At 33.7% G+C, this 27,888-nt stretch overlaps 1 protein-coding gene and 1 long non-coding RNA gene across 3 annotated transcripts; one reads left to right on the top strand and one right to left on the bottom strand.

Moving 5' to 3' along the window:
- Window positions 1-295: 295 nt before the first annotated feature.
- LOC129900865 (protein NRT1/ PTR FAMILY 5.1) lies at window positions 296-6,001 on the bottom strand. Its single transcript, XM_055975942.1, has 4 exons — window positions 5,748-6,001; window positions 5,139-5,356; window positions 2,993-3,549; window positions 296-1,355 (listed from the first exon to the last, which is right to left on the bottom strand). Exons 1-4 carry the CDS (start codon window positions 5,851-5,853, stop codon window positions 491-493), a joined length of 1,746 nt encoding a protein of 581 aa, XP_055831917.1. The 5' UTR covers window positions 5,854-6,001; the 3' UTR covers window positions 296-490.
- Window positions 6,002-17,241: 11,240 nt separating this feature from the next.
- LOC129901012 (uncharacterized) lies at window positions 17,242-18,891 on the top strand. 2 transcript variants are annotated; one of them, XR_008769740.1, is made up of 3 exons: window positions 17,242-17,581; window positions 17,679-17,755; window positions 18,357-18,891. It is a non-coding gene; the product is annotated as an uncharacterized LOC129901012 (long non-coding RNA). The 2 variants fall into 2 exon arrangements; XR_008769739.1 differs by having other exon boundaries at window positions 17,247-17,581; window positions 18,407-18,891.
- The last annotated feature ends 8,997 nt before the right edge of the window (window positions 18,892-27,888 follow it).

Below are 27,888 nucleotides of genomic sequence, written 5' to 3'. Positions count from 1 at the left end.
GATTTTGAATACTCAGAGAGACATCATGATTTTGGATATTATAGCTAGGTGTATAAAGGTAGAGGACGTTAAGGTTACTATTCGTAGGTTGAGCAGGGAAAGAGAAACCGAGCCAACCAAAATATCGGTGAAATTTTGGAAAAGTATGGGCAGGATAGGCATGCAGTGGTTGACTAAGTTATTTAATGTCGTATTTAAGACGAAAAATGTGCGAAGAATAGAGGTGGAGTACAATGATCCCATTGTACAAGAACAAGGGTGATATTCAAAATTATAAGAGGTATCAAGATGCTAATTAAGACACAATATGAAAGCTTTTTTTATTCATGTTATAACTATTTAAACATGACATACCATGTAAAAATCCCTATAGTAATTAGCTATGGTATGTAATTGACTCATACAGCAGTGAGTTAAAACAGATGGAGATTAATCCTAAATCAACTAATTTACATCAAACGGATATTTATCCTTAAAGAACCTTCCAAATCTAAGGAAGAAGGTCTATGGCTTTGCCTTCCAACTCTGCTAATTCATCCTTCATTTCCCTGGATTCCCTTTTGTAGATATATCTATTGGATGCCCACAAAAAAACTCCCAAATTTAAGGTAGACATGACCAAGAGGAAAGCATAATAGTAATCCAAGTGCGAATCATTCATATTGTCTCCAATCCAACTCTTCCCTCCATTACTCCCAGTAATTTTATCCACTATGGTCACCAAAAAGCTATTCAAGAAATTTCCAAGGCCAATCCCACTAGTGAAAAACGTCGTTCCGAGGCTTTGCATGTCTTCTGGTGACTGATCGTAGAAAAATTCCAGTAACCCTATGGCATTAAACACATCGGCCACACCCAATAGCACATACTGAGGCAACAAACAAAATATTGTCATAGGGACTATTTCTTTAGGCCCGCTGATGTGATGCATTTTAATGACGTGCATCCTTCTCACTTCCATTGCATAAGCAAATGTGATGGCAAGAATTTGAATGAGGAACCCTGTTCCCAGCCTCTGGAGTAATGTGATTCCTCTAGGATTTCCCGTTTTCTTGCGCATAAAAGGCACAAAATATCGATCGTACATGGGCACAGACAATAGCATAGTGAGAGTCACAAAGCTTCCTAATGATGCTGCTGGAATCTGAAATGTTGAACCCAAGTGTCTGTCCAAGGTGGTGCCTTGTTTGACAAAAAGAGTGTTTATTTGTGCCCAAACGGTGCTAGGGATTAAGGTTACTAGCCAAATCATGGCCATTCCTGTGATCAATTTGGCTCCTTCCACCTGAGTCACTGTGCATGGTAGCCTTGACCCTGTATCATTGTCTCGTTTGATTGCAGCTTTGTCCAAGAACCTAAATAAAAACAGAGTTATTTGGCTTATTTAGGAAGTTGATAGATGCTCAATTATATATGGTTTAAGACTTTTTGCCATGATTTGGGACCATGGTTTAATTTGTCATTAAGTATATGCTGATATATTAGCCAATCTACGTTACATTAAGGAAGCTAATGTGGATTTTGTGCGTGCCTTGGATTAAAGGTAATTCATAGAGATAGGCTCATGGTGATGTGGATCGATCAGTTGGCCAGATTCCAAGTCCAATTTGATCGTAGTATAGTAACAGCCAAATTTATGGTGGGTTTTGTTTTAGGTCCCTCATTTATCTATTTTATGCAAGCATCGGAGTATTGTCGTTGGAGTGCTCATATACCCCATATATTTCAATTTGTTTATCTGATTTTGACTTGACATGAAGTTTAAAAGAATAAACAAGATTTTGGATCGTGTGATCTTATATGTAAAATGTATTAAAATGTCTTTAGTCTTAAAAATGTCATGAAAAAGTTGAAATTCAAAAAATATCAAAAAAGCAAAAACGATGAATAATTTTTGAAATCGACAAAAAATGAAATCAAATAAAGAAATAGAGAGTAGTAATTAATCAAATTGGTAACAGTCTTCGACGTTGACACTAGTGATAGCTGCTGTGCTAATGCAACTTGACAAAAAGGAAAGCAACCATTCTTGGAGAACCAACGGTGAAGCAGTGTAAATGATATTACACCTGGCAAATACTGATTAGACAAATTCTAACAAATGAAAAACACTTTGCCAAAGTACTGGAGATACCGTACCATTGCTATCTAGTTGGTGGATAGATTGGGAATGGGAGGTCCCCTTGGTTAGGTCTCTCTCAAATTTAAGGGAGAAGAATCTCTCCCAACATCTCTCTTGTGGTCAAAATTGAAATGAAGTAAGAATTTGACCTCAACTACGGAAATAAAAAAGGACCCAAAAGAAAATTAAAAACGAAAGAAAAAAGTATCCTTATTAGTTTGATCCAGCTTGCAGCAAAAAGTGGTATCTTGAAGTTTTGTCACGGCCTATAAGATTGTCATGATTATTCTCAAGAACTATATGCATCTAATGATCCATTAAGCATATGACGTTGATATAGAAAAAATTATCGAATTACATATCTTATTTTATTATATTATCTAATATTTTCTATCATTTAAAATAATTTCAAAAATTCTCTCTCGAATACATCACTGTTTCCCCTTTCGGATACATCTCGTCCTTTTCTGATACATCCCTCCCTTCTCGGAGGCATCCTATGTATCCGGATATTATATCTCCACTCTGATACATCTTTATTCTCTCTATGATACATTCCTCCCCTATATATCTAGATGTCTGTTGATGTATCTGGAAATCCAGTAATGTATCCGAAATCTATAAATTGTAAGAAATTTTTGTCATTTAAAAAAAATAGCGAAATAATATAATTAACTCTTAACACTGTGGGATTTAGATAAATTACACGATATAAGCACCAACATTTTTAAGTTAAATTTTCCCTAGAAAAATTGCAATCCAGGCCTTTTGTTTTTTAAAGTGTCACGTACAAATAAATGCTATCATATTAACACGTAAAAATGTAGTAATATAAATTATTAAAGGCAATCTCTTTCAATAAAAACTTACCGAAATACTGGAGTGTGATGGACTTGTCGTTTTCCAGTAGTGAAATAGTATTGCATATCAAGTTCATGAAGCTGTGAGGGGTCATTAGGTAGTTCAATTTTCCTGTTGGCAAATGCAACAATAGGAACACAAAGTAGGTCGGTCGCAGGATGTTGAGACTTTCTAACTTTGTGCCTGTAAGTTGGGGTTCCCATGTAGAAAATGATAAGTGAAATTATTAGACCAACAGTTGGAATTCCATACCCTAATCCCCAGCTCATGTTTTCTTGTATGTAAACAAGGCCTATTGTAGCAAGTAAAGCACCACCAAAGGTACTGAACATCCACCAATTGAAGAAGGAAACTTTAAGCTTTTTTTCATGTTGATTAAAATCATCGAATTGGTCAGCACCAAATGTGGATATATTAGGCTTTGTTCCACCTGCCCCAATTGCTATTATGTACAAGGATGCATAGAAGAAAGCAATTTGAGATGTTGAGGCCTTGTTGCATACTCCATTTTCACAACTAGGCTTCAAGAATTTAATCGACACGGCCATTGTCAAAAGGACCATTCCCTGCAGGTGGAAAATTATAGCTAATTGGATCAGTCTATTTTCTTGTAGTGACAGAAAAGAAATAAGTAAATACAAATGACAAAAAAATCGAAAATGATTGCAGTCGCTATCGCACTAAAAAGGACAAAACTTGACTGGTGAAGAAACCGAAACTCTGAAATTGAAGTACAAAGTTATCTCGTTTTCACTCCAGCAGAGCTCATTCTCCTCTAAAACTGATCCCCAAATTAGCCACGTATGTATCTTTTATGACTATTTATAAATTAAATAGGAAAAAATTATTTTAATTTTTTCAAATTATTTCCGCATGTAAAAAAATGAATAACTCATGTAAAAAAGACATAAAATTAATTAAACATAAGTTTGTAAAGGGCTATAAAACCAAATCTTCTATGAATCACATACTAATTGTACTTAGAATTATTTGAGTAATAATAATGAAAGGATTGTCTTGCAATTAACAATAATATGTGGATTATAGTATCGAGATTGTCTACTTCCAAAGATACGTCATCTTTAGATACTATTATCTCAATATTGATAATATATATAATTTCTTATTTCACATTCTGAGCAAATTAAAATAAATAACCTATGCGTAAGTTATTCTCAAATTAATTAATATAGAGTTTATTAGCAGATGCCAAATAATACATTAGTTATGTGAAATATATATCGAAAACCAAACCTTATGCTATTATTTACGTACAGTTACATCAATAATGTAGTGTTCTCATTTTACAAATTAAATATTGTAGTACTAGCTATGAAATTCTATGCCGATATTATTAGTTTTTTCTTACGGGGAATAACCAAACAGCCCCTAAAAAGAAAGAAGAAAAAATTGTTAGAGCAAGGAGTAGTGGACCCATCTCATTGTAATGTGAACCGGCGGAATTATTGCAGCATATATCTCATTATCAATCAATTAAAATTTAAATGAGCATTTAAAGTACACTCAACTCTCATATTTATTCTATAATTAAATATGATAAAATAGTTAGTGGTGCAAGGCTTGGGCAAAGCACCAAGTATATATGTGGTCAACTTAGATGCATGTCATTTTCTAGCCAGGGAAAATGGAATTGTTTAATGGCCCTACTGGAAAAAAAATCCTCCAAATAATTAATTGCCATGGATGGTTGGTAATTATAGTGAATTTTAGGCCAATAAAGATAGACGTTAGTGGTGCAGACATGAGTATATATATGCACTTGGGCTAAATCATGGGAAAGGTTCCTTTTGTAGCTTGCTTCCTAGCTAAAGAATGACAAATTAAAAAGCGTATCTATCACACACGTGACTGAAAGGAGATACTCCTAGCCAAGCTAGGGGCGGATCTACAAGCAGCGGGTGGGGATTTCTGGAAATCCACACACCCATTACAGTAGATCATATAATTATATTGAAAATTATATTAAATCTATAAGTATCTTCTGGTAGGAACCCATAATCTATGCCTCTTCTCCTAGTCCTAGCATTTATAATTTGTGGAATTGATTTGAGAAAACAAAGTCCGTTATATATATATATATATATATATATATATATATATATATATATATATATGGGTGTGGGTGTTTGGTTACCATGACGTAAATAAGTGAAGAGAATGTGAAAGTCCAGAAGCGGCCCAAGTAAGTGTCAGCAACATAAGCTCCAAGAAGTGGTGTAATCCACACAGATCCAGACCAATTATTCACATTCCGTACTGATGAAACTGTGTCTTCATGTAGTTGGCTTGTTAAATACACCACTAGGTTTGAAGCTATTCCATAGAAAGCCATCCTCTCAAATGCTTCATAACCTGTTCATTGTTCATACAATATTATTACTTGACACTTCCAAATCATATTCCAAGAGTTTTAATTTTAATACTACCATTCCCTTAATTCTAAGAATCTCAACATGCCACTCTTTTATGTCTTTATTCATAAACAATTAACATAGATTAGATTCGACAATATAATCTCAAGTAGTGGAGTTGGTCCTCTATGTATATATGGTGAACGGAGATTCAATTATATATTGGTAAACAAATTTATATGTAACATGTTGGATACCCTTTACATAAAGAAAACATTTTATTTATGGCTGTGGCACCTGTCCAGATGCAACAATATATATGAGCTATATTTTTCTGTAAAATAGTATGGTAAACTGAGAAGGAGAATATTAAGAAAGAGAAGGATGTTTACCTACAAGGAAAGAACAAGCTTTCCATTTGCCAGTTTTGTGAGCAAGCACAGGCTGACCACTAAGATCAACGGTGCCATCTTGTGTGTAATCATTGTTAGCTTCCATTACATAAATGTTGGTGTGATGGAATTAAGGAAGTTGAAGAAATGAAGCAGAGGAGGTGGGCTATATGTAGGCAATATAGGTGCTACAGTACAGCTGGGCTGTCATGGACCATACATACTTGTCCCTATCATTATTTCATTCCTCTAATGATAAAATTGTAATAACTTTCGAAACAAGTTATTCCATGATTAATTATATTAGAATTAGCTATCTTGATATAAGGTATGATAATTTATCCCACCATATATATGAAATAACTTATTCCATCACAATAGTGATGGGATAAGTTATCTCAAAATTGTCAATCAAACAAGATATCAAAATTTTATTCCTGGACTATTTTTTTATCCTAAGACTATTTATGTTTATCACTCACACCAAACGACCCCTTAGAGTTAATTTCTTCAATGGCCGACCTGAATATTTTACTAAAGTTATTTTATTTTTTTAAAGACAAGAAAATCACTCAACTTATGAGAATATTCTATTAGACTAGCTTTTATTTTTTTAAGACGACAATGAAGTATCATACCAAAATCACTTTTGTTCACGACAAAACAATTTATATAATTACAATCAAATATTCAAAATAAAGTTTTAAAAAGACCCAGAGCATGCCCAGTACGTAGGAAATTGAGGACATCAAAACGCATAGGGACAATTTTGTGGCAAACAACCCAACAACTGTTAATCTCATGAAACTTAAATTAGTTTCTCATGGTCATTTAATTCTGCCTAAGTATTAGACAAGTTCCCAATTTCACCTTTTAAAATCCAAACTTTTGTCATTCACCTAACCGCACACGAGGGGTTCGAATTTCACCACAAAGTTCCTTTTCTTTCCCCTTTCAACTATTTAGTGATCCAGGGAATGTTTTTAAATATAAAATATAAGGATAAATTATTAATTAAGAGGAAAGGAAGAACAAGACATCACATTATAGGATAGCTCTGGTCTTTAATTCACTTTGACAAGGTACAAAATTTTGTTATATAATTAATATCATTGTTTATCATTTCTTTATTGAATGAGTGATAATGCTTAATACCGTTGGTTTTGATGATTTAACAAACTAAGATAACAGGTAAGGTACCTGATCCCTTTGAAGACTCTAAGTTGATAATGACAGCAAACAATAGTAAAAAACAGATCCTTCCAAATCTGCAGGTCTGTTGTGTGCGCGGCCGAGTTCCTGTGTAGGAGGACAGTTGTCTATCCAATAGAAAATGTGCAACACAATTTATATCATTTATATATACATTCTTTACAATATTTTCCTACTTGGATTTTTGGAATCACTATAAAGAAAAACCATTGAAGCTCATGCTCTCTGAAATCTGCTCTTGAAGAAGACGAAGGACCTGGTAGAGTTATCAGTAGTTTGTTCTTTCTTCTAGAGTCTTGATTTCGTGGTATTAATCTTTGTAAGGTTTACTCGTAATCTATAAAGAAATTAGATCAGTTTGTGTTTGTTTTTTTATCTTGTCAAAATAACTAGAGCTAGTTATGGAGACTATTTGAAGTCTAAGCCAGTTAGAAATCTAGGAATTTTAGCAAGCAATAGAGTTATTGTTTCAGATCTGAGTGTGACAGAGTTGTTGCATAGAGAGGAAAGGGATTGTGAGTACAATTCCTAGATTGCAAGAGTTTGTAATTTAAATCTTTGGCTCAGTTGTTTGGTGAAGATCAGAGGTGAAATCATGTGGGACATGTCGTGATTTTTTTTCCTTAAGAAAGGAGTTTTCACATAAAACCTCGTGTCTGACTTTACATTTCCATTCTTAGTTTTTCTGCACTGTCTTCTGATAAAGAACCTGGTCCCAAGAGTTTAGTGGATGCATACATTCTAACAATTGGTATCAAAGCAGGTTTTTCTGTATTTAATTAACACCAAGAGAAGTTCTTGTAACAATGGTTGCTCCACTTAATTTGGAAGAAGGTCAGTCATCAACTAGACCGCCTCGATTAAATGGTCAATTTTACAGCTAGTGAAAGACTCGTATGCATGATTTTCTCATGGCTGAGGACAGTGAACTTAGGGACATTATTCTAGATGGTCCTTATTTTCCCACAGTTGAAGAAATAAAAGGAAAAATTACCAAGATTGTACCTAAAACTCGAAGGCAGTACAATGAGGCTGATAAGAAGAAGATTGAGAAGAATTACAAGGCCAAAAAATTCCTAGTATGTGGAATTGGTGCTGAGGAATACAATAGAATCTCTGTCTGTGAGTCTGCAAAAGAGATTTGGGATTATTTGAGGATTGCTCATGAAGGAACTGAACAAATAAAGGAATCTAAGGTGGACATTCTAACCACTCAATAAAAAAAATTCACCATGAAAGAGGGAGAGTCAATCTATGACATGGACACCAAGTTTTCTTTTATTACAAATGAATTTCGAAGCCTGGTTGAACCTATTCATCTGAAAACAAGTTAGGAAGATTCTAGGAATTTTTTCCAAGTTATGGTCTAGCAAAGTTGATGCCATAACTGAAGCTAAGGACCTGAAGGTTCTTACAATGGATGCCTTGATAAGAAGTCTTCAAATCCATGAACAAAACTGAGCACAGGCTGGTCTGGAGAAGGAGACTAAGAAGGAGAAGTCACTTGCTCTAAAGGTAAATCCAAGTGAACTCTTAGTTGAAGATGAATATATGAACTATTTGACGAAGAGATTTCATAAGATAGTAAAATCACATGGAGGGTTTGCTAAGAAAGGCAACTCTAGTCGACCTGCAAATATCACAAATTTGAGTCATAAATGTGGCAAGCCAGGGTACTTCATCAAAGATTGCCCAATGCATAAGATGGAGTATAAAGACTATGTCAAAATTGGAGGAGACAAAAGAAGGGACCTGGTCCTTGATAAAAAGGGAAGAAAAGTTGCAGCAACTATGTTGTCAAAAGGCACTTTAGATGTATATTGATGACATAATCTTTGGAGCCACCTCTGAATCCCTATGTTAAGAATTTGCTAATCTCATAGGAAGTGAGTTTGAAATAAACATGATGGGAGAGTTGAGTTTCTTTTTAGGAATGCAGATCAATCAGACACCAAATGAAACTCAAAAAGTTCCACATGATGGATGCAAAGCCCATTGATATTTTCATAGGGACTAATTTAAAATTAGATGGTGATAGGACTGATCCTGCAGTTAATGAGACTATGTATAGTGGCATAATTAGGTCTTTGTTATACCTAACTACGACCAGGACTGATATTGTGTTTAATGTTGGTATATGTGCAAGATTCCAAGCTTGTCCAAAGGAATCACACTTGAAGGCTGTCAAAAGGATTCTAAGATATTTGAAGAAAGTTGGGGACTTGGTTCTATTTTATCCATCAGGAGACTCTTTTGACTTGGTTGGATATGCATATGCAGACTATGCTAGGTACCAGGTTGACAGGAAGAGCACCTCAGGAATGGGTCATTTCTTGGGTTCATATATTATCTCTTGGGGTATTAAAATGCTGAATTATGTTGCTCTTTCAACAACTGAAGTTGAATATGTAGCAGTTATCTCGTGTTGTGCACAACTGCTGTGGATTAAGCAACAACTAGAATATTTGGGGTATGTTACTCAAATAATTCTACTTTTATGTGTCAATACCGATGCTTCAATTATGGCAAAGAATTTAGTGCAACATAAGAGAATCAAACGCATAGATGTCAACATCACTTTCTGAGAGACAATGTGAAAATGGAAATATTGCTATGAAGTTTTGCAGAACTTAGGATCAAATTGATGATATCTTCATCAAGGCTCTGAGCAGGGATCAATTCGAGAATAACAGACTAAAATTAGGGATGTGAAGCTGAACTAATCTAGGTTTATCTAAAGCTCACAACCATCATTGACTATGATTAGGATGTAGGTATCTTTTATCTTTGCATTGAATTATTTTATGAAAGTCAATCTTGTACCTGTACAAGTGTACACTCACAAGAAATAAGCTTGAATAAAAGGAGAATTGTTGGAGCAGTATTAATTATTCCTAACTTATAGAAAGGGACCTGATCCTATCTCAAGGTTAGTATTCATGACATTGCATTGTTAACTGCTTATGTGAACCGCTGTGATTGCCACTTGTCGGCCATTTGTCTTCTGACAGTTGTCCCATCAGTTAAAACTCAATCATCGTGACCTTTTTGAAGGGACCTGACACACCTCTTCCTTTTCTTTTATATACCTTCACAAGTTCCTCATTTTCAAAAATCAAAACCCTATTATGTTATAAGCAAATTTATCTCTCTCTAAAATTTCATCTCTCATTCTTTGTCTCCATATCCTAAGATGTCTAACCCAAGTTTGAAAACTTATGATATTCTTAAAGCCTTTCAAGATATTGATCGTACTGCATTTTCTAGTAGTTTTGACATTCCATATTCTTCTACTCCTCTTTCAACCCTTCCTGCGGGTGAAGTTTCTGAAAACCATGTTCCTGATGCCTCTATTCAAGTCAATGAATAAGAGGTTCGAACCGACTGATGTTGAAGAATCAGCGGATGAGTTGTGGTCCCCTATGGTCTCTCATACTCTAGACTTGAACGAGCCTTATAAAATATCCTCGGATGAGTCTATTCAGCCCAAACTCTCTTTTGAACCTGAGTTATCCCTGTCTCTACCTGGTATGCCTTCAAACGATATTATAGAGCAACACTTTGAAGAGGATCTTCCTGAAAGAAAAGGAACTGAGTCAAAAAATTTGCAATGAGTGAAGAATTGGTAGTTGAAAATTTGGCTACAGAGAGTCTTGCAATCATGAAGGACAAAGTTGTACCTTTATTCTCAGAAGAAGAACCAGGTAATGCCAATCTTCCTTTCTCTAAAGAACCTCCTTCTAACTTGGACAAAACTCTGAAAATTGTCTCATCTTTCATGAGTGCTCTTGACGGTGAGTATAATATGCCTATGTCTTAGGGAGTTAAAAGAAAAATGGTGCATGTATGAATAAAATGGAAGGAGAAAGTGGTTGAGACTCCATGCTCAAAGTCAAAACCCCATCGTACGATAAGGAGCTCTTCTAAGAAACTACTGAGTGATGCTATGAAAATAAGAAAAGAAAGAACCACTAAGAGAAGTAGACGAAGGTTGTCAAGAATTGATGGGACTATCATGGGATATCATTAAAGTGTTTAAAGGAGAAAATGATAGTGAGACTGAATCAGAGAAAGGTGAGAAAATATTGAGAGAATACCAAGGAAGGCTCCTCCTAGAGGGAAAAGAGTCACAAATCCAAGGATAAGAAAGGGATCTGCAAAGAAGGCAGTAAGCAAGAAGATTAAAGGAAAAAGAGAAGAAGTAAAGGAACAAAAGTGGCAAACCAAACGAAAAAGAGAGTCATCCCCAGAACAATCCCCAGAATGGAGAGAATCCTCTCCCAATAATGATGAAATGGATACATATGAGTTCTTTGCTGCATCTGAACCTGAGCCTTTCAAGGGATCAGGTTCAAGTAGTAAAAAGATAAAGGTTGATAAGGAACTATCCCAAGAAGAAAGAGTCGATATTTTGAAGACTCAAAAAATATTAAATGGACAGTTTTTAACACGATATCTGTCACGCCCCGAAAGGGTACCCCAGACATGACCGGCACTCGAAGACCATTGCCGGTTCCCAAGCGAACCACTTGATCCAATCACACATCCATTCATATCAATCAATCAGCAAAAAGTTTAAAATAAAGAAATAATTTAGTGGGCAGCTCAAATCAATACTTTAATTCATATAATAAAGGCCATGGGCCAACAAATCGAACTCCAATCTACGTCGTAAAAAAATAGTTTGACAAAAAATGATTTAAGGAAATAAAATACTCGATCGACCCATCACTATCTAGTCTATAAAGCCTCGATCACTACTATCTAATTGGTGCCAATGACATATTCATGGCTACCTCAAATTAAAATAGAAAGGGCTAACTTGATGCAAGAATACATAAGCGGTGTCCTCCGAATATAGGAAAGGACTCACCAATACGCTGAGTGTATATAGATCCTCAATGGTGCTTCTATTGACGATCTCCTAAACTTGTCTCTGCATCATGAAGCGATGCAGGTCCAAAAAGATGTCAGTACATAGAATGTACGAGTATGTAATATGGCAGAATGAAGGAAGAATAACGTTGGTTCAAATATCTCAAAACGAGAAAGATAAGGGAGACTCAATCAAAGTGTCATAAGTCTAAAATAAGAATACATTTTAGACAAAGACCAATCATAAACCATCCAATCCAGTCTAAGCATGTACGATACAATTTAGTTAAATCATTCAATCTAATCCAATCAAGTACAATCCGATCTAATCCCAATCACATACCGTTAACTCTAAGTCAATCACATATCATCTAATCCAATCCAATCACATATCTAACCAAATCATGTACAATCCAATCAAAATTCATCTAACCCAATCCGATCATATACAATCAACTCAACAATCAACTCAAAGGACTCAACTCAATAAATATGCAAATTAAATTATGCAATGTTTTGCAATTCAACTCAATCATCCACAATCACAATTAAGCACAATCCATTCAATTGGGAGTTTCTCTAACCGATAACTATCACCATATGAGCGAGTGATAGTACAACAAGCCGACGTTGTTGCCGCATCCATTCATACTTTGCCAGGGTATGAACGAATCAACCAATTATGGATCCAATCCAACCAAGTCCTATCATGTCAGGACAATAATTTGGGAAACATCCGACTTTAACGGTTTAATCCTTTCCTACGTTGGCGACGTAGTTTATTGGTTCGAGTATGGACTATACTCTTACCCAATTCGATGCTCGATACTCCTCCCAAGACTCAATATGCTCATATCTAGTGAGTAAAATACTCAAAATACTCATTTAGTCTCATTGGACTCTTTCAAATCAACTCATTTAGTCTTATTAGACTCTTTCAAATCAATTCATTTAGTCTCATTGGACTCTTTTCAAAACTCAAATCAAATCGGGCCTCATTAGACCTTCTTTCGAATCGACTCATCTCAAATCATCATACTCTTCTCTTTAAAATTTATACAATCTCAACTCAATCTCAAAAATCAACATTTTAAAGTAAAAATGCTCAACTCATTTATACTCAAAATACTCATGTTTCAAAAATAATTAAAAGACTTCTCAAACTCAACTCATGCTTAAACTCTTTTTAAATCATAGATGAAAATAATTATTCTTTAAACTCAATAATCGTGTATAAATAGTTTATGCAAAAATGTTCACAAACCATTTATTTAAAACTCCTTCTCAAAAGATCATTTATTTTCAAAATGTTCATAAGACTCCAATCAAATCAAATTACGCAAATCACATATCACATGATCACATTATACTCCAATCCACTTCATCACACAACATCCTCATCAACATAACCTCTTCATCAATCATTCTACATATGTTAAATAACCACCATTCACATCATCACTCATACCATAATCAAAACATCACCATTCACATCATTATCAAACATCATCATTCACATCATTATCAAACATCTTGCTCCAAAATCCTAATTTAATTCTATATTCCATTTATACAAACAAAAGTGACATTCTAGTTCTACCAATGTTTCATTTCTTTTTATGCCATTCACATTCATAACTATCCCAATTCTCATATAACTCAAAATCAATTTCATCAAACTCAAGTAAAAGAATACCTCATTTCACTATAAAAATAATATTGTTTTTATTATACATAAAAATCATCAATTTCATCCTCAAGATAAATTATGACCAAAAAGAAATCTCATCTTGGGTTCATGTGAATGAATACATGAATCCATACTCTCAACAAAGTCAACTCAAGAACATCATTAACACATTTTAGTAATATTCTATAGTTTAGGAAATTTCAAGAAAACCTTCATAGAAGGTTCAAATCTTTCACAACTTCTATCCAACACATCTATGGGCATATGGAAGAACTCAATCCATATTTTAGATTAGCCTTACATACCTGTAAATGAAGAACATCCCACCAAAAATCAAAGACATGACTTGAAGATCTTGAATCCTTGAGCTTTCGGGAGGATTTCTTGTTGGAGATGTTTGGAAGGGAAGAAGGGATGAAGATTAGGGTTTTTGGAAGGTGAGGGGACTGAAAAATGATCCCAAAATTTTCCAAGGCTAATATATATAAATTGGGAAATGCCCAATTTGCCCTTTCTCCAAAAATTTGGGAAAATGGGCTAAAACACTTCTGGCGCTATAGTGGCACGTCGCGCCACTGCAGCGCCAAGTTAAATATAGGCTTAAAACCTGCACATCTAATAGTAGCGCGCCGCGCCAAAGACCAAACTACTGAGGCTATTTTCTAGGTTCTGAAAAATAGGCTTAAAAACCCTGCACATCCAATAGTGGCATGCCGCGCCAGGGACCAAACTACTGAGGCTGGTTCCTGGCGCTATAGTGGCGCATCACGCCACTACAGCGCCAAGCCCAGGCTTCCTGCAGTTATCACCCAGGCCTGAAATTCCTGCAGTACTAGTTCGTCTTAGGATAGTCATAACTTTTGACTCCAAACTCCAAACATTACAATCTTGGCGGCGTTGGAAAGAAGACTTGAAGATCTTTAATTTAATAGTCATGGTCCACCTAGATCATCATATTTCAGAAGATATGGTCATTAGAAGTCGACCCCTTATATGAACTCATCCGAAAACTTAATCGATTGGAATTCTTTGGACTTGATTTGGTGTTAGAGATCCCTTATGACCCCTAAACACATCTAACACACTTCAAATACTTAGAAATTAGTCCTAACTCATATATAAAATTAAAATCCCTTCGGTTCGAGTCTACACACACATGAAGAAATATTCGAGTCTTTGCAAAAAAAAATCTGGGGTATTATAATATCATAGACAAGCCAGGGATATGTGAGTTAGCTGATGCAGCGGAGCTTCAAGAATGGACTCACCTGTTCATAGACTATGTTATAGTGTTGCATGAATTACAGGTTTGAGATTTTTACTATAATGTTGAATTTAAGAATGAGTATGTTCTTGGTGAAATTCTGAATGTAAAATCAGAGGGGATCAGATTTTTCACAGGAATGGGTCGAAGAATTTTGTTCAGGAGTATGGGAAACTCCAAAAATTGAATACAGCAGGCATTTCTAAGAATTTTTTAAAGGGAGTATACCAGTTGTATTTTGAGTTTGTGAACAAGGTAGAGCTTCCTAGGTCTGGGAAGAGGACGGTGGCATCTGTTGTTGATTTGTACATCATGGAAGCTTTGAGTAAGTTTGATGCTATTAACTTGCCAGACCTTATCTTGGAACAAACGCCCAAGATAATCACTACTAAGGATGGCAAGCATGGTATGGGTTATGGGTATTTCCTCACTAGAGTGCTCAATCATTTTAAGGTTCCTCTAAGTGCAGGTGTAAGAGAGGTTCCTAAGAAATCATTTTCTATGAACACTTTAGTTGACTATGAGTGCCTGGAGGGAAAAACTGGTAAGTAAGCATTATATCAGAATTGTTGATCGATTAGACCTAGTTGAAGTATGAGTTGGAAGGTATGACAGCACTGTTGAGTGCTAAAGATACTGAGATTGCAAGGCTTAAGGCACAACTAGCTAAAGTACAATTAGAGGGACGAGGTTCTTCAGAATTGCAAGCACTTAAGAAAGAGAATGTTGCACAGGTCACCAGTCTCAAGGACAAACTATTTTAACACCATAAAAGTTCCGCTGATCATTTGTCCCTCATCCTCAAGTCCCTTACTCAAAAACCCACATTCTCTAAGTGTCTTTTTTGAAACTCCCCTGATTTTCTTGAACTAATCACAGTGGTTTGCATTTTCAGGTATTTAGTAATGTACTGAATATTATCCTTTAACTTGTTATGAATGAATGACTCTGTTTCTCCTGTTATCTTCTTGTTTTATTGCTGATTGACTTGTGATTGTGTTGCCCTTAGTGGCCATGATTTTTCTGAGAATGTGCATACTTTGATCATAGTTTACGACTTTTCCTTTTTTATGATATCAAAAGAGGGGAATATATTATAAGCTAAATGATGATCTAGATTCAGTATTAATGATCTAGAATCAATATTATTGAATTAGTGAGAAAGAAACTAGACTGGTGATGTAAAAAGGTAAATATTGTTGAAAGGGGGAATATTAGTGATAGAGGGAATTGATATTGCTTGTAGTTCTATTCTGTATGTGGTGGAATTGAATGTGTTTAAAAGGAGAATGTTGTAAGGGGCTTGTCATCGTCAAAAAGGAGAAATCGATAATGCTTAATGTTGTTGGTTTTGATGATTTAGCAAACTGAGGGAACATGTAAGGGAACCTGATCCCTTTGAAGACTCAAAGTTGATAATGACAAGATACAATAGTACAAAACAGATCCTGCCAAATCTGCAGGTCACTTGTATGCTCGGCCAAGTCCCTATGTAGGAGGACAGTTCTCTATCTAAAAGAAAACTTCCAACACCATGTATATCATTTATATATACATTCTTTACAACATTTTCCTAGTCGGCATTTTGGAATCACTAAAAAGGAAAACCATTGAAGTTCATGCTCTCTGAAATCTTCTCTTGAAGAAGACGAAGGCCCTAGTAGAGTTATCAGTAGTTTATTCTTTGTTCTAGAGTCTTGATTTCGTGGTGTTAATCTTTGTAAGGTCTATTCCTAATCTATAAAGGAATTAGATCAGTTTGTGTTTGTTTTTTCATCTTGTCAAAATAACTAGAGTTAGTTATGGAGACTATTTGAAGTCTAAGTCAGTTAGAAATCTAGGGATTTTAGCAAGCAATAGAGTTATTGTTTCAGATCTGAGTGTGACAGATTTGTTGCATAGAGAGGAAAGGAATTGTGAGTGCAACTCCTAGATTGTAAGAGTTTGTAATCTAAATCTTTTGTTCAGTTGTTTAGTGAAGATTGGACGTGAAATCCTGTGGGACATGTCGTGGTTTTTTTCTCTCTTGAGCAAGGAGTTTCCACGTAAAATCTCGTGTCTGATTTTATGTTTCTGTTCTTTAGTTTTTCTACACTGCCTTCTAATAAGGGACATGATTTCAGGAGTTTAGTGGACGCATACATTCTAACAATGAACCTAAAGACTAGTTATTTAAAATGTTGCAAGTAAAGATGGATTCACGTTTAAGTTGTGATAGTCATTTGAAAATTTGAAACTGTTGTTGGAAGATATGTCATCCTGGAGATATGAGGTGAAGTAGCAACCACGTTAGATATGCTCTGTCATAATTCGTGAGTATTCTACCATAGATGATTTAGGTATGATTTTAGTGAGGTCAAGAGAGTTTAAACTCGGCTTCAGATTAAAATCTACTACCAGGGGTGTCAAATGGGTGATGTGGACGTGTTATGATATTGACTAGTGCAAATATTACTTGGGACGAGATGGTTTGAACCGATATAGCTACCTAATGAGTCATAATTTAATAGGTGCAAATTAACCTATAGACAAATTTCTGAATCCGAATGATGTTAATATTTAATTTAAGATATGTCAAAAAAGAATATCCCCACCATTCACTCAGATTCCAGAGCTCCAATCATGAGTTGATGACCATGAAGAGATGAAGGGGGGAAATGGAAAAACAATTACTTAGGAAGCCCAACAATAGTCTTTCAGAACAAATCATCCTATAGTTACAGTTGGCCACACAACTATAGCAACTTATCTCCTTTCTAATTGGTTTATCTATTTCAAATCCCACTACAACAGGTAAACCACACTTGAACATTATACTTAATATCCTCAAAATACGATAAATTAATAGATTTCCTTTCTCTTTTTGCTAAGATCTTCTTTTTTCTAAAAGTATGAATTAAATAAAGATTTTAAGCAAGGGAAGCAATATACATTGGAGTGGTTTGGTAGTCGGATTAAATTATGCAGGTATTACAGATATTTATTAATATGTGATATTAGTTATTTCATTTTCTACTGTTCATCATAAGATACTCCCTCTATTTCATATTAACTGAATTTTTAAGTTAATGTACACATATTAAGAAAAATATTCAAGTACAAAATTTGAACCATATTTTCCTCTATTATATTTTTGTTTAATCAGCCTCATAAAAATGATTAAATGTGAAATCATAAATACAAATAGTCCCTTATTGGAGTACAACTTTGTAAATAGCGTAGTTTAACTCGTAAGAAATTACAAAACTTCATTAATGGAAAGGGTAAACATGGAAAAAGATTCAAACATTTCTCTTGAACTTTGAACAATTTAACTATTTTGAACAATTAAAAAAGCTCTAGAAATTCAGTTAATATGAAATAAAAGGAGTAATACACAAATTTTCTCATAACTTATATATGTACTAGTTTCTAGATCCGTTCAATACAAACTTCTTAATACAATATTAATAATATAAAAATATATATGTGTAATGAGTAACATAACCGAACCTGAAAAGTTGAATTAGCTAAAATATATTAGTTAGGTATGTACGTGTGTACTGAGCTAATGTTTTAGTGTTATCAGGTGCAAGCATGTACTATCATCGTATCACACCTAATACTTTGCTATTGTAGTCTATGCCATCTGGAGGGAAAGGAATGACATACGATTTCAAACATCTTCCTTCCAATGTGAAAGAATATGCAAGGAGATTGGACTCCACATCCATGTGAGTGGTAGAGACCTGAAGAGATGGATTGAAGCACTGCAGAAGCTGAACAATATGCCCTGATTTACATGCTTCATTTGGAGGAGGCTACTGATGCTTCTATATTGATTATTTTTCTAGCTAGTGTATAAATTGTCAAGTCTTTCCATTCTCCAGTTTATCTAGGAGAATGTAGTTGGAACATGAGAAAGTAAGTGGTCATCTCTTTCTTCGTTTTGTAGTGTGCACTTTTTTGGGTATTAATAAAATGATAGTTCAACCCAAAAAATAATATCTAAGCTTATGTTGGGTTGTCGAAGACGGGCGTTTTTAGGGAGTTTTCTCGGGTTCACCTGAATTCAAGTTCTTCTTTTGAGATTATATTATATTTTTTTAAAATATTTAAATATAGATGTGTGAATTCACACTCAAAGTATCATATAATGTGATTATGAATGAGTGCACCTCACTAAGTGAGCTTAGAAATTCTATCTTTTTTTTCTTTCTAAAATTGAATAACACCTCTTTAAGTGGTTATTGATAGCACTTTGACATTTTAATTCATTTATTTTATTTTATTTTTTCTTTAATCTTTCAAAATTTTCAAGTCTGTCACAATGGAAATTCCTAAATTTTTCTTAGAAGAGTAATTTTTTTATATTAAACCAAATTTGTATATTAACACTTATAGTACTGGATGATATAGCATATAATTAATGGGTTCAACCGATCCATACCTTCGACATAGAATATAGTTATATAAAAAAATATTGTTTAAATAGATAAGAATTGACTTTTAATCTATAATTTTAAAAGTTTAACGAATTCAATAATAAAAATTTAAAAATTAAAATAATTAAATTTATATTTTAAATTCACTAATAATGCATTCATTCTCTCCAAATCTTGAATAGGAGTACTGCCGAAGAGATAGGTTAGTAACTTGCTAACTACTGGCTGAGAAACTTTAATTTCTTTGTCTTTATCAAAGTTGTGAAATGACTTGTGTACAAATAGGATCTTTTAATGTTAGTGTTCAAACTTTCAATTTCATTACAAAAAAAAATACCAGAATAGTTTCGTGGTCAGAACATAACAATAAAACCATGAAGGATTGAAAGAATTTTGATTAGTAGATAAAACTTATTTTTATCACAAATTTTAAAACCCGTCGAGATTGCAAAACTCGATGAATCTATAATTTGACAATTAATTTTGTAAACGACAAATTTTCGAATCAAAAAAGATAAATAATACAGATCGAAAAATTGGAGTAACAAAGTGTAATATTTGATTTTAAAATATAATGTGTGTTACAATCTCTATGATAATCATCTGATTCTTCTAATAATATGGAATATGTTGAACTTGAATTTGATTTAGAGTTAAGGACTTGAATAGCTTGATTTTGAATCTTTGTCTTCAAACTTGAATTTGAATTATTCGTCACGAACACTTGTATGGTTATGACGAATAATAAACATGAACAAATAACTTGATCTCGAACCTATTGATATTTGACTTAATTCTTGATCTTGAATTTGATTACTTGAACTTTGTAACTTTGTAGAGAATTTGCACCCTTTGATCCACGAGCTCTCTTTTTGCTTCTTATTCTTCAAAAACTCTTCTTCTGAAAATAATGAGGATACCTATTTATAGTTGTAGGGAGTGGTATACCTATGTGATTTGATTGGTCGGTTTGAACTGATCAATTAAATTCTTCTAGTGAAAAACTCTAATTTGATTGATCAGAATATGTCACATGTACATGCGACATTATTCTAGAGGCTCATTTAATTTGACTTGAATTGTCTCATAATTTCAACACATGACATGATTTTAGTGGTTTATTTAATTTGACTTGGATTGCCACATAACTTCAACACGTGGCATGATTTTAGTGGCTTATTTAATTTGACTTGGATTGCCACATAACTTCGACACGTGGCATGATTCTAATGGCCCATTTAATTTGACTTGAATTACTTTATAAATTTGATACGTAGTATAATTTTAGTGGCTCATTTATTTGACTTGAATTGCCACATTATTTGAATTATTTTCTTGAATTTAATATAATCCAAATTAATTTACGAATTTAAATCCAATAAAATTTTAATGGTTACAAATTCTAACGAATCATTTGACCCCAAATCCTTGTGGATCATCATAACTTGTTGATTGTAAAAAAAATTGCAGCATATTTTACCTCAAAAATAATTTAAATCATTTTTAAATGACTCCAAATTTGATATTCATTGTTCTAAACTTCTAATATCAAATCCAACAATTCTCAGTTGTTAAATACAACTCAAGCCTTCGAAATCAATAGATTCACTTTGTCTTTCTTCAAAAAGTTTTTATTCAAAGTCAAAAAACTCCAACAATAGTGTCTTCAATTGTTTTCAATCATACCAATTTAAATCATGAGGAGTAAACAATATAAGCTCAATTCAACATTACCCGCTCAATTCTAGCCAACATAAACAATTGGCCTTCGATACCCTACATCAAAATTTTCAATTTTTTTTTTTTTGGTTTTCAATTCTAGTTGTGTGCTCATAATTTATTGCAAGAAGAAAAAGAGAAGAAGGGACATCCGGTGAAAATTCTTGGCAATGAATAATTAGTTTTGTATAATTTCAAAATTCACATACACGATTAATTTAGATATTACATATCGAATAGGATTTATTTAACACGGAAGCCTCCCTATCAGGAGATAATTTATTCAATATTCTTAAGCTCAAACATCAGACATTTAATTAAGGATGAATAAACTATCTTATCCATCCCACTACAAAAATGACCCTGTGAAGCTGCAGGGCATGATTTAAACTTCTCAATCATATCGTTTCAAAGACTAATTATGCCCACAGTCCCTCCAACAAGGAAAAACCACTATTGTTAGTGGTTGTTAATTAATATGTAGGAATCAAGTCAGTTCAGAAGTCAAATTCATATAGTCTCGTGGCCAATAGGCAATACCAAGCAATAAGACAGACTACTCTCAAGGCCCTGCATCGAGCAATGTAATACAACTTCACTAATTTGACAAATTAACCTTCCACATTAGATTTCACTTGGTAATTAATTAATCCATCACAACGTGTGAAATGGTGGTTGATTAATGATTTACACATAAATAAAATTACAAGGATTGTGTTTATCACTAGGCAGTTATTTAGCGCACAATGAAATTTTAGGGCTTAAGAGTGCTGAGTTATATGGGAGGTTTTCGGTTACAATAGGTTGGATTTGATGTCACTACAACAAAAATAACTTTTAGTGGCAATAATATACACATTAATAAAGAGTGTTAAACCCTTTACCGACATTAGTTAATTGTCATTGGATCTAATGTTGTTATAGGCTTTAGGGACATTTACAAAAAGTGTTAATTGCATCTACAAAAGTATATTTAATGACAATTAAGCTATTGCTGTTAATAAATTGTCGTTAAAGATAATTTTTGGTATAGTGTGATTTCAATTTGTGACATAAATAATTAATCATGTGCCTTGCCATTAAAAAGTGATCAGATATATTGGGTGATTTTTTTAAAAATGAAATCGCAAAAGATAAGCGATTTTTTTGATAAAGAATATATATAACTTTATTTATATTGCATGATATTATCAACCAAGTAAAATGGTTGTCCACTTAAAATGGTGGATAGTTCATTTACTTTTTAAGTGGGTAAATTGTCCACTAATATTTTCCTCCACTTGTAAATATGGCTATAAATATAGCCTTAAACTTCAATGTAAAAACACACAAAACACATAAAAGAAGAGAATTACTATTACTCTCTCTATATTACTACTCTCTCTATTAATACTTTCTATATACATATTCTTTTGTTCTTCTTCCTTTATAAAATTGTCAAGTTAGTTAATTTATAACACGTTATCAGCACGAAGCTCTAATTTTTCAGAAAATTAACTTCTATATCAGGTATATCTACTAAAGAAATTTAATTTTTAAGTTATCTTTGTTACTTTCAAATTAATTTTCATCATGTCAAACTTGTCAAAATTGGAATTTGTGGCACTTGATATTTCTGGTAAAAATTATTTGTCATGGGTACTTGATGCTGAAATTCACCTTACCGCTAAGGGTCTTGGTGATGCTATAATTGAAGGAAATACAACATCAAGTCAGGATAAAGCAAAGGCTATGATTTTCCTTCGTCATCATCTAGATAAAAGCCTAAAAATAGAATACTTGACAGTGAAAGATCCATTTGAATTGTGGAAAGACTTAAAAGGGAGGTATGACCACCTCAGGGCAACGGTATTGTCAAGGGCTCGTTATGAGTGGATGCACTTACAGTTTCAAGATTTTAAAACCGTAATTGAGTATAATTCTGCTGTATTTAGAATAACTTCCCAATTAAAATTATGTGGGGAAACTATAAATGATGAGGACATGTTAGAAAAGACACTAACTACTTTTCATGCCTCTAATGTAATATTACAGCAGCAATACCGTGAAAAGGATTTTAAAAAATACTCTGAATTGATATCATGCCTTCTGGTGGCTGAACAACATAATGCCCTTTTAATGAAAAATCATGAATCCCGTCCCACTGAAACTGCTCCGTTATCGGAGGTAAATATGGTAAAGGCACATGGCCAGTTTGAAAGAAGACAAAATAAAAATTATGGCCACAATAATGTGCGTGGACGTGGCAATGACAGAAGATGATTTAATAGTCGTCGAGGTGGTGGTCAACATAAAAGGGAGAACAATATCAATTCTCAAAATGGCCCTTCAAAAAGTAACTGTCATCGTTGTGGTATGAAAGGCCACTGGAAAAATGAATGTCGGACGCCTGAGCATTTTGTAAGACTTTATCAAAATTCTTTCAAAAGAAAGGCAAATAGAGGTGGTGCCTCTTCTTCTAATGCTCGGATAGAGTCACACTTGGCGTTCGAAAATAATGTTGAGGCAAGGCCTTTGAATAATGATAATATTGAAGCAAATCTGGCTTTAAGGGATGATGATTTTAATGACCTCAATGATATTACTCATTTGGAGGTTGAAGATTTTTTTAAGGATCTTAATTGATGTTTAATTTCATGTTTTTCAATATGTTGTCATGTACTTTGAATTATTCTGTTTTTACGTTTATGTATTTGAAAAAAAAAATTCAAGGCCACATTTTTATGATAATTGTATATTGTTTATCACATTATGCTATTTTACAATGTTGTAATTAATTATTATTAGTGTACTATTATTTAATCTTGATATCATATTGTTACTAAAAATTATATTCACCTTATTTAATGTCATTATACTAATTATTTATTCTTGTTGATGTTTTAGACATTAATAATTTATAATGATTGTATTATTTTTGTCAATAAACAAATTATCTATACATGATGAATAATATTATATTAATATTTTATAATATTTATATTTATTTTTAATACTTACGTATAATATTTATTTAAGGTTAATAAATATATAATTCGATAAACTAAATTATTGTAACATTCATCATAATTGAATCATATAATTTTTTAAATTCTAAATAACCATAATTTAACTTTAAAAAAAAGGGACTTATATTTTTCTAGCAAAATTGTTATTTATTTTATTTCTTACAATGCATTTTTATTTTATGAAGATAAATAAATTTATCAGTCTTCAATTGGATTCAAGATGAATAATGGAGATATATGCATTTTGGATAGTGCCACAACTCATACGATATTAAAAGAAAAGAAATATTTCTGTCATTTGATTATGAAAAAGGTATATATCAATACAATATCTGGTAGTACAAAATTAATTGAAGGCTCTGAAAAAGCAGCCTTATTACTACCTGAAGGAACGATATTGGTAATTGATAATGCATTATATTGTAGTAAGTCTCAAAGAAACTTGTTAAGTTTCAAGGTTATTCGCCAAAATGGCTATCATATTGAGACTCCAAATGAAGGAAAGGTTGAATACCTTTATATTACTACAATAAATATGGAGAAGAAAATTGTGCACGAAAAATTACCTGCACTTTCTTCTGGATTGTACCATACAAATATTGGTATTGTTGAATCACATGCCATTGTAAACAAAAGGTTTACTGATTCTAATGATTTTATCATTTGACATTACCGGTTGGGCCATCCCGGTTATAATATGATGCGCAGAATTATTGAGAATTCACATGGACACACTTTGAAGAATCTAAAAATTCTTCAATCTAAGGAATTCTCTTGTGTTGCTTGTTCTCAAGGAAAACTGATTATCAAACCATCAGCAACTAAGGTTGGGATTGAATCCCCTGTATTTTTGGAACGTATACAAGGTGATATATGTGGGCCAATTCACCCTTCAAGTGGACCATTTAAATATTATATGGTCTTGATAGATGCATTTACAAGATGGTCACATGTGTGCTTATTATCAACTCGCAACATGGCTTTTGCGAGATTGTTAGCTCAAATTATAAGGTTAAGAGCACAATTTCCAGATTATACAATAAAAACAATTCGTCTTGATAATGCTGGTGAATTCACATCTCAATCATTTAATGATTATTGTATATCGGTTGGAATAAAAGTTGAGCATCCGGTCGCTCATGTACATACTCAAAATGGTCTAGCAGAATCATTGATTAAACGCCTCCAATTGATAGCTAGACCATTGCTAATGAGGACAAAACTTCCTATTTCAGTATGGGGGCATGCTATTTTGCATGCAGCAGCACTTGTGCGCATAAGGCCAATAAATTATCATGAATTTTCCCCATTACAGTTGGCGTTTGGAAGGGATCCAAATATATCCCATCTTAGAATATTTGGGTGTGCGGTATATGTCCCAATTGCTCCACCGCACCGCACAAAGATAGGTCCCCAAAGAAGGTTGGGAATATATGTTGGGTATGAACCTCCTTCTATTATAAAATATCTGGAACCTATGACTAGAGATTTATTTACGGCAAGATTCGCTGATTGTCATTTTGATGAATCAGTATACCCAACATTAAAGGGAGAACATAAGCAGTTGAAAAATGAGATAGATTGGAATTCATTGTCACTATCTCATTTAGATCCTCGAACAAATCAATATGAGCAAGAAGTTCAAAAGATGATTTATTTGCAGAATATTGCAAATCAACTGCCGGATGCATTTACTAACCTTCCACGGGTTACTAAATCGCATATCCCAGCTGCTAATGCTCAAGTTCGAGTTGATGTCCCGGTAGGACAACTTGTTCAGGCAAATGAGTCTAGACCACGCTTAAAACGTGGAAGACCATTTGATTCCAAAGATAAAAATCCTCAAAAAAGAAAAGGAATAAATGATCAAGATGATCATAATTTGGAGGCGAGTGCTCAATAAGAGAACAGAGACACAACAAATGGTGATACCACCAAGGAGGTCCAAGTACCTGAAAATAATGAGAATGAAGAAATCTCAATAAGTTATGTCTCGACAGGAAAATGGTGGAACCGAAATGATATTGTGGTCGATAATATTTTTGCTTATAATGTTGCTATTGAAATAATGCAACAAGATAAGGATCTTGAACCAAAATCTGTCGATGAATGTAGACAGAGAAATGATTGGCCAAGATGGAAGGATGCAATTCAAGCAGAGTTAACTTCACTTGAAAAACATAAAGTTTTCGGATTAATAGTTCGAACACCTGAAGGTGTCAAGCCAGTAGGGCACAAATGGGTTTTTGTGCGTAAACGAAATGAAAAGGGTGAAGTCGTAAGATATAAAGCACGACTTGTAGCCCAAGGTTTTTCGCAAAGACCTGACATTGACTATATGGAAACATATTCCCCTGTGGTGGATGCAATTACTTTCAGGTATCTAATGAATTTGGCAGTTCATGAAAAGCTTGAAATACACTTAATGGACGTGGTCACTGCCTATTTATATGGCTCATTGGACCATGACATTTTTATGAAAATTCCCGAAGGGTTCAAAGTGCCTGAAGCGTACAAGGATTCTTGAGAAAATTGCTTAATAAAACTTCAGAAATCCTTGTACGGGTTGAAACAATCAGAGCGAATGTGGTACAATCGTCTTAGCGAATATTTGCTAAAAGAAGGATATAAAAATGATCCAATTTGCCCTTGTGTCTTTATGAGAAGGTCTGGATCTGAATTTGTCATAATAGTAGTATATGTTGATGATTTGAATATTATTGGAACTCCAGAAGAACTTTCAAAGGCAGTAAAATGTCTGAAAAAGGAGTTTGAAATGAAAGACCTTGGAAAGACAAAATTTTGTCTTGGTCTACAAATTGAACATTTTACAAATGGGATATTTGTCCATCAGTCAACATACACTGAAAATATTTTAAAGAGATTTTATATGGATAAAGCACACCCATTGAGTACTCCAATAGTTGTGAGATCTCTTGATATTAATACAAATCCGTTTCGGCCTTATGAAAATGATGAAGAACTTATTGGTGCTGAAATACCATACCTTAGTGCAATTGGTGCATTAATGTATCTTTCTAGACCAGATATAACTTTCTCAGTAAACTTGTTAGCAAGATTTAGTTCTTCACCAACACACAGACACTGGAATGGAATTAAACATATATTCAGATACCTTCGAGGTACCATTGATATGGAATTATTTTACTCAAATGATTCCACGTCACAATTGATCGGTTATGCAGATGCAGGATATTTATCTGATCACCATAAAGGTCGATCGCAAACAGGCTATTTATTTACATGTGGTGGTACAACTATATCATGGCGTTCAACAAAGCAAACTATGGTTGCCACTTCCTCAAATCATGCAGAGATAATAGCCATTCATGAAGCAAGTCGAGAATGTGTTTGGTTAAGATCAATAACTGAACACATTCAAGAAACATGTGGTCTTTCTTTGACAAAAGACGCTCCAACAATATTGTAGGAAGACAATGCTGCATGTATAGCTCAACTGAAGGGAGGATACATCAAAGGAGACAGAACAAAACGTATTTCACCAAAATTCTTTTTCACTCATGATCTTCAAAAGAAGGGTGAAATAGATGTCCAACAAATTCATTCAAGTGACAATTTGGCGGATATGTTCACCAAAGCATTGCCAACTTCAACCTTTGAGAAAATGAGATACAAAATTGGAATGCGTCGTCTTCGAGATATTAAGTGATATTTTCATCAGGGGGAGCAAAATACGCGTTGTACTCTTTTTTCCTTAGTCAAGGTTTTGTCCCACTAGGTTTTCCTGATAAGGTTTTTAATGAGGCAGCACTCAAGGCGTATTATCAGATATGTGTACTCTTTTTTCTTCATTAGGCTTTTTCCCACTGGGTTTTTCCTAATAAGGTTTTAACGAGACACATTTCTCGTGGACATCCACATGTAAATAAATAGCCTGTTTGCGATCGACCTTTATGGGGATCAGATA

The sequence above is a fragment of the Solanum dulcamara genome, chromosome 8 (assembly GCF_947179165.1).
Source record: "Solanum dulcamara chromosome 8, daSolDulc1.2, whole genome shotgun sequence".
Taxonomy (NCBI): domain Eukaryota; kingdom Viridiplantae; phylum Streptophyta; class Magnoliopsida; order Solanales; family Solanaceae; genus Solanum; species Solanum dulcamara.
This window is presented reverse-complemented; position numbering and strand designations above follow the sequence as displayed.

What these genes read in the sequence shown, in the direction of transcription:
- LOC129900865 (XM_055975942.1), bottom strand. Translation starts at nt 5,853, where the DNA reads ATGGAAGCTAACAATGATTACACACAAGATGGCACCGTTGATCTTAGT. An exon ending in AGCTTGTTCTTTCCTTGTAG is followed by an intron (nt 5,357 to 5,747) that starts GTAAACATCCTT and finishes AACAATGAACAG; the next exon opens with GTTATGAAGCATTTGAGAGG. An exon ending in CTTCACTTATTTACGTCATG is followed by an intron (nt 3,550 to 5,138) that starts GTAACCAAACAC and finishes TTCCACCTGCAG; the next exon opens with GGAATGGTCCTTTTGACAAT.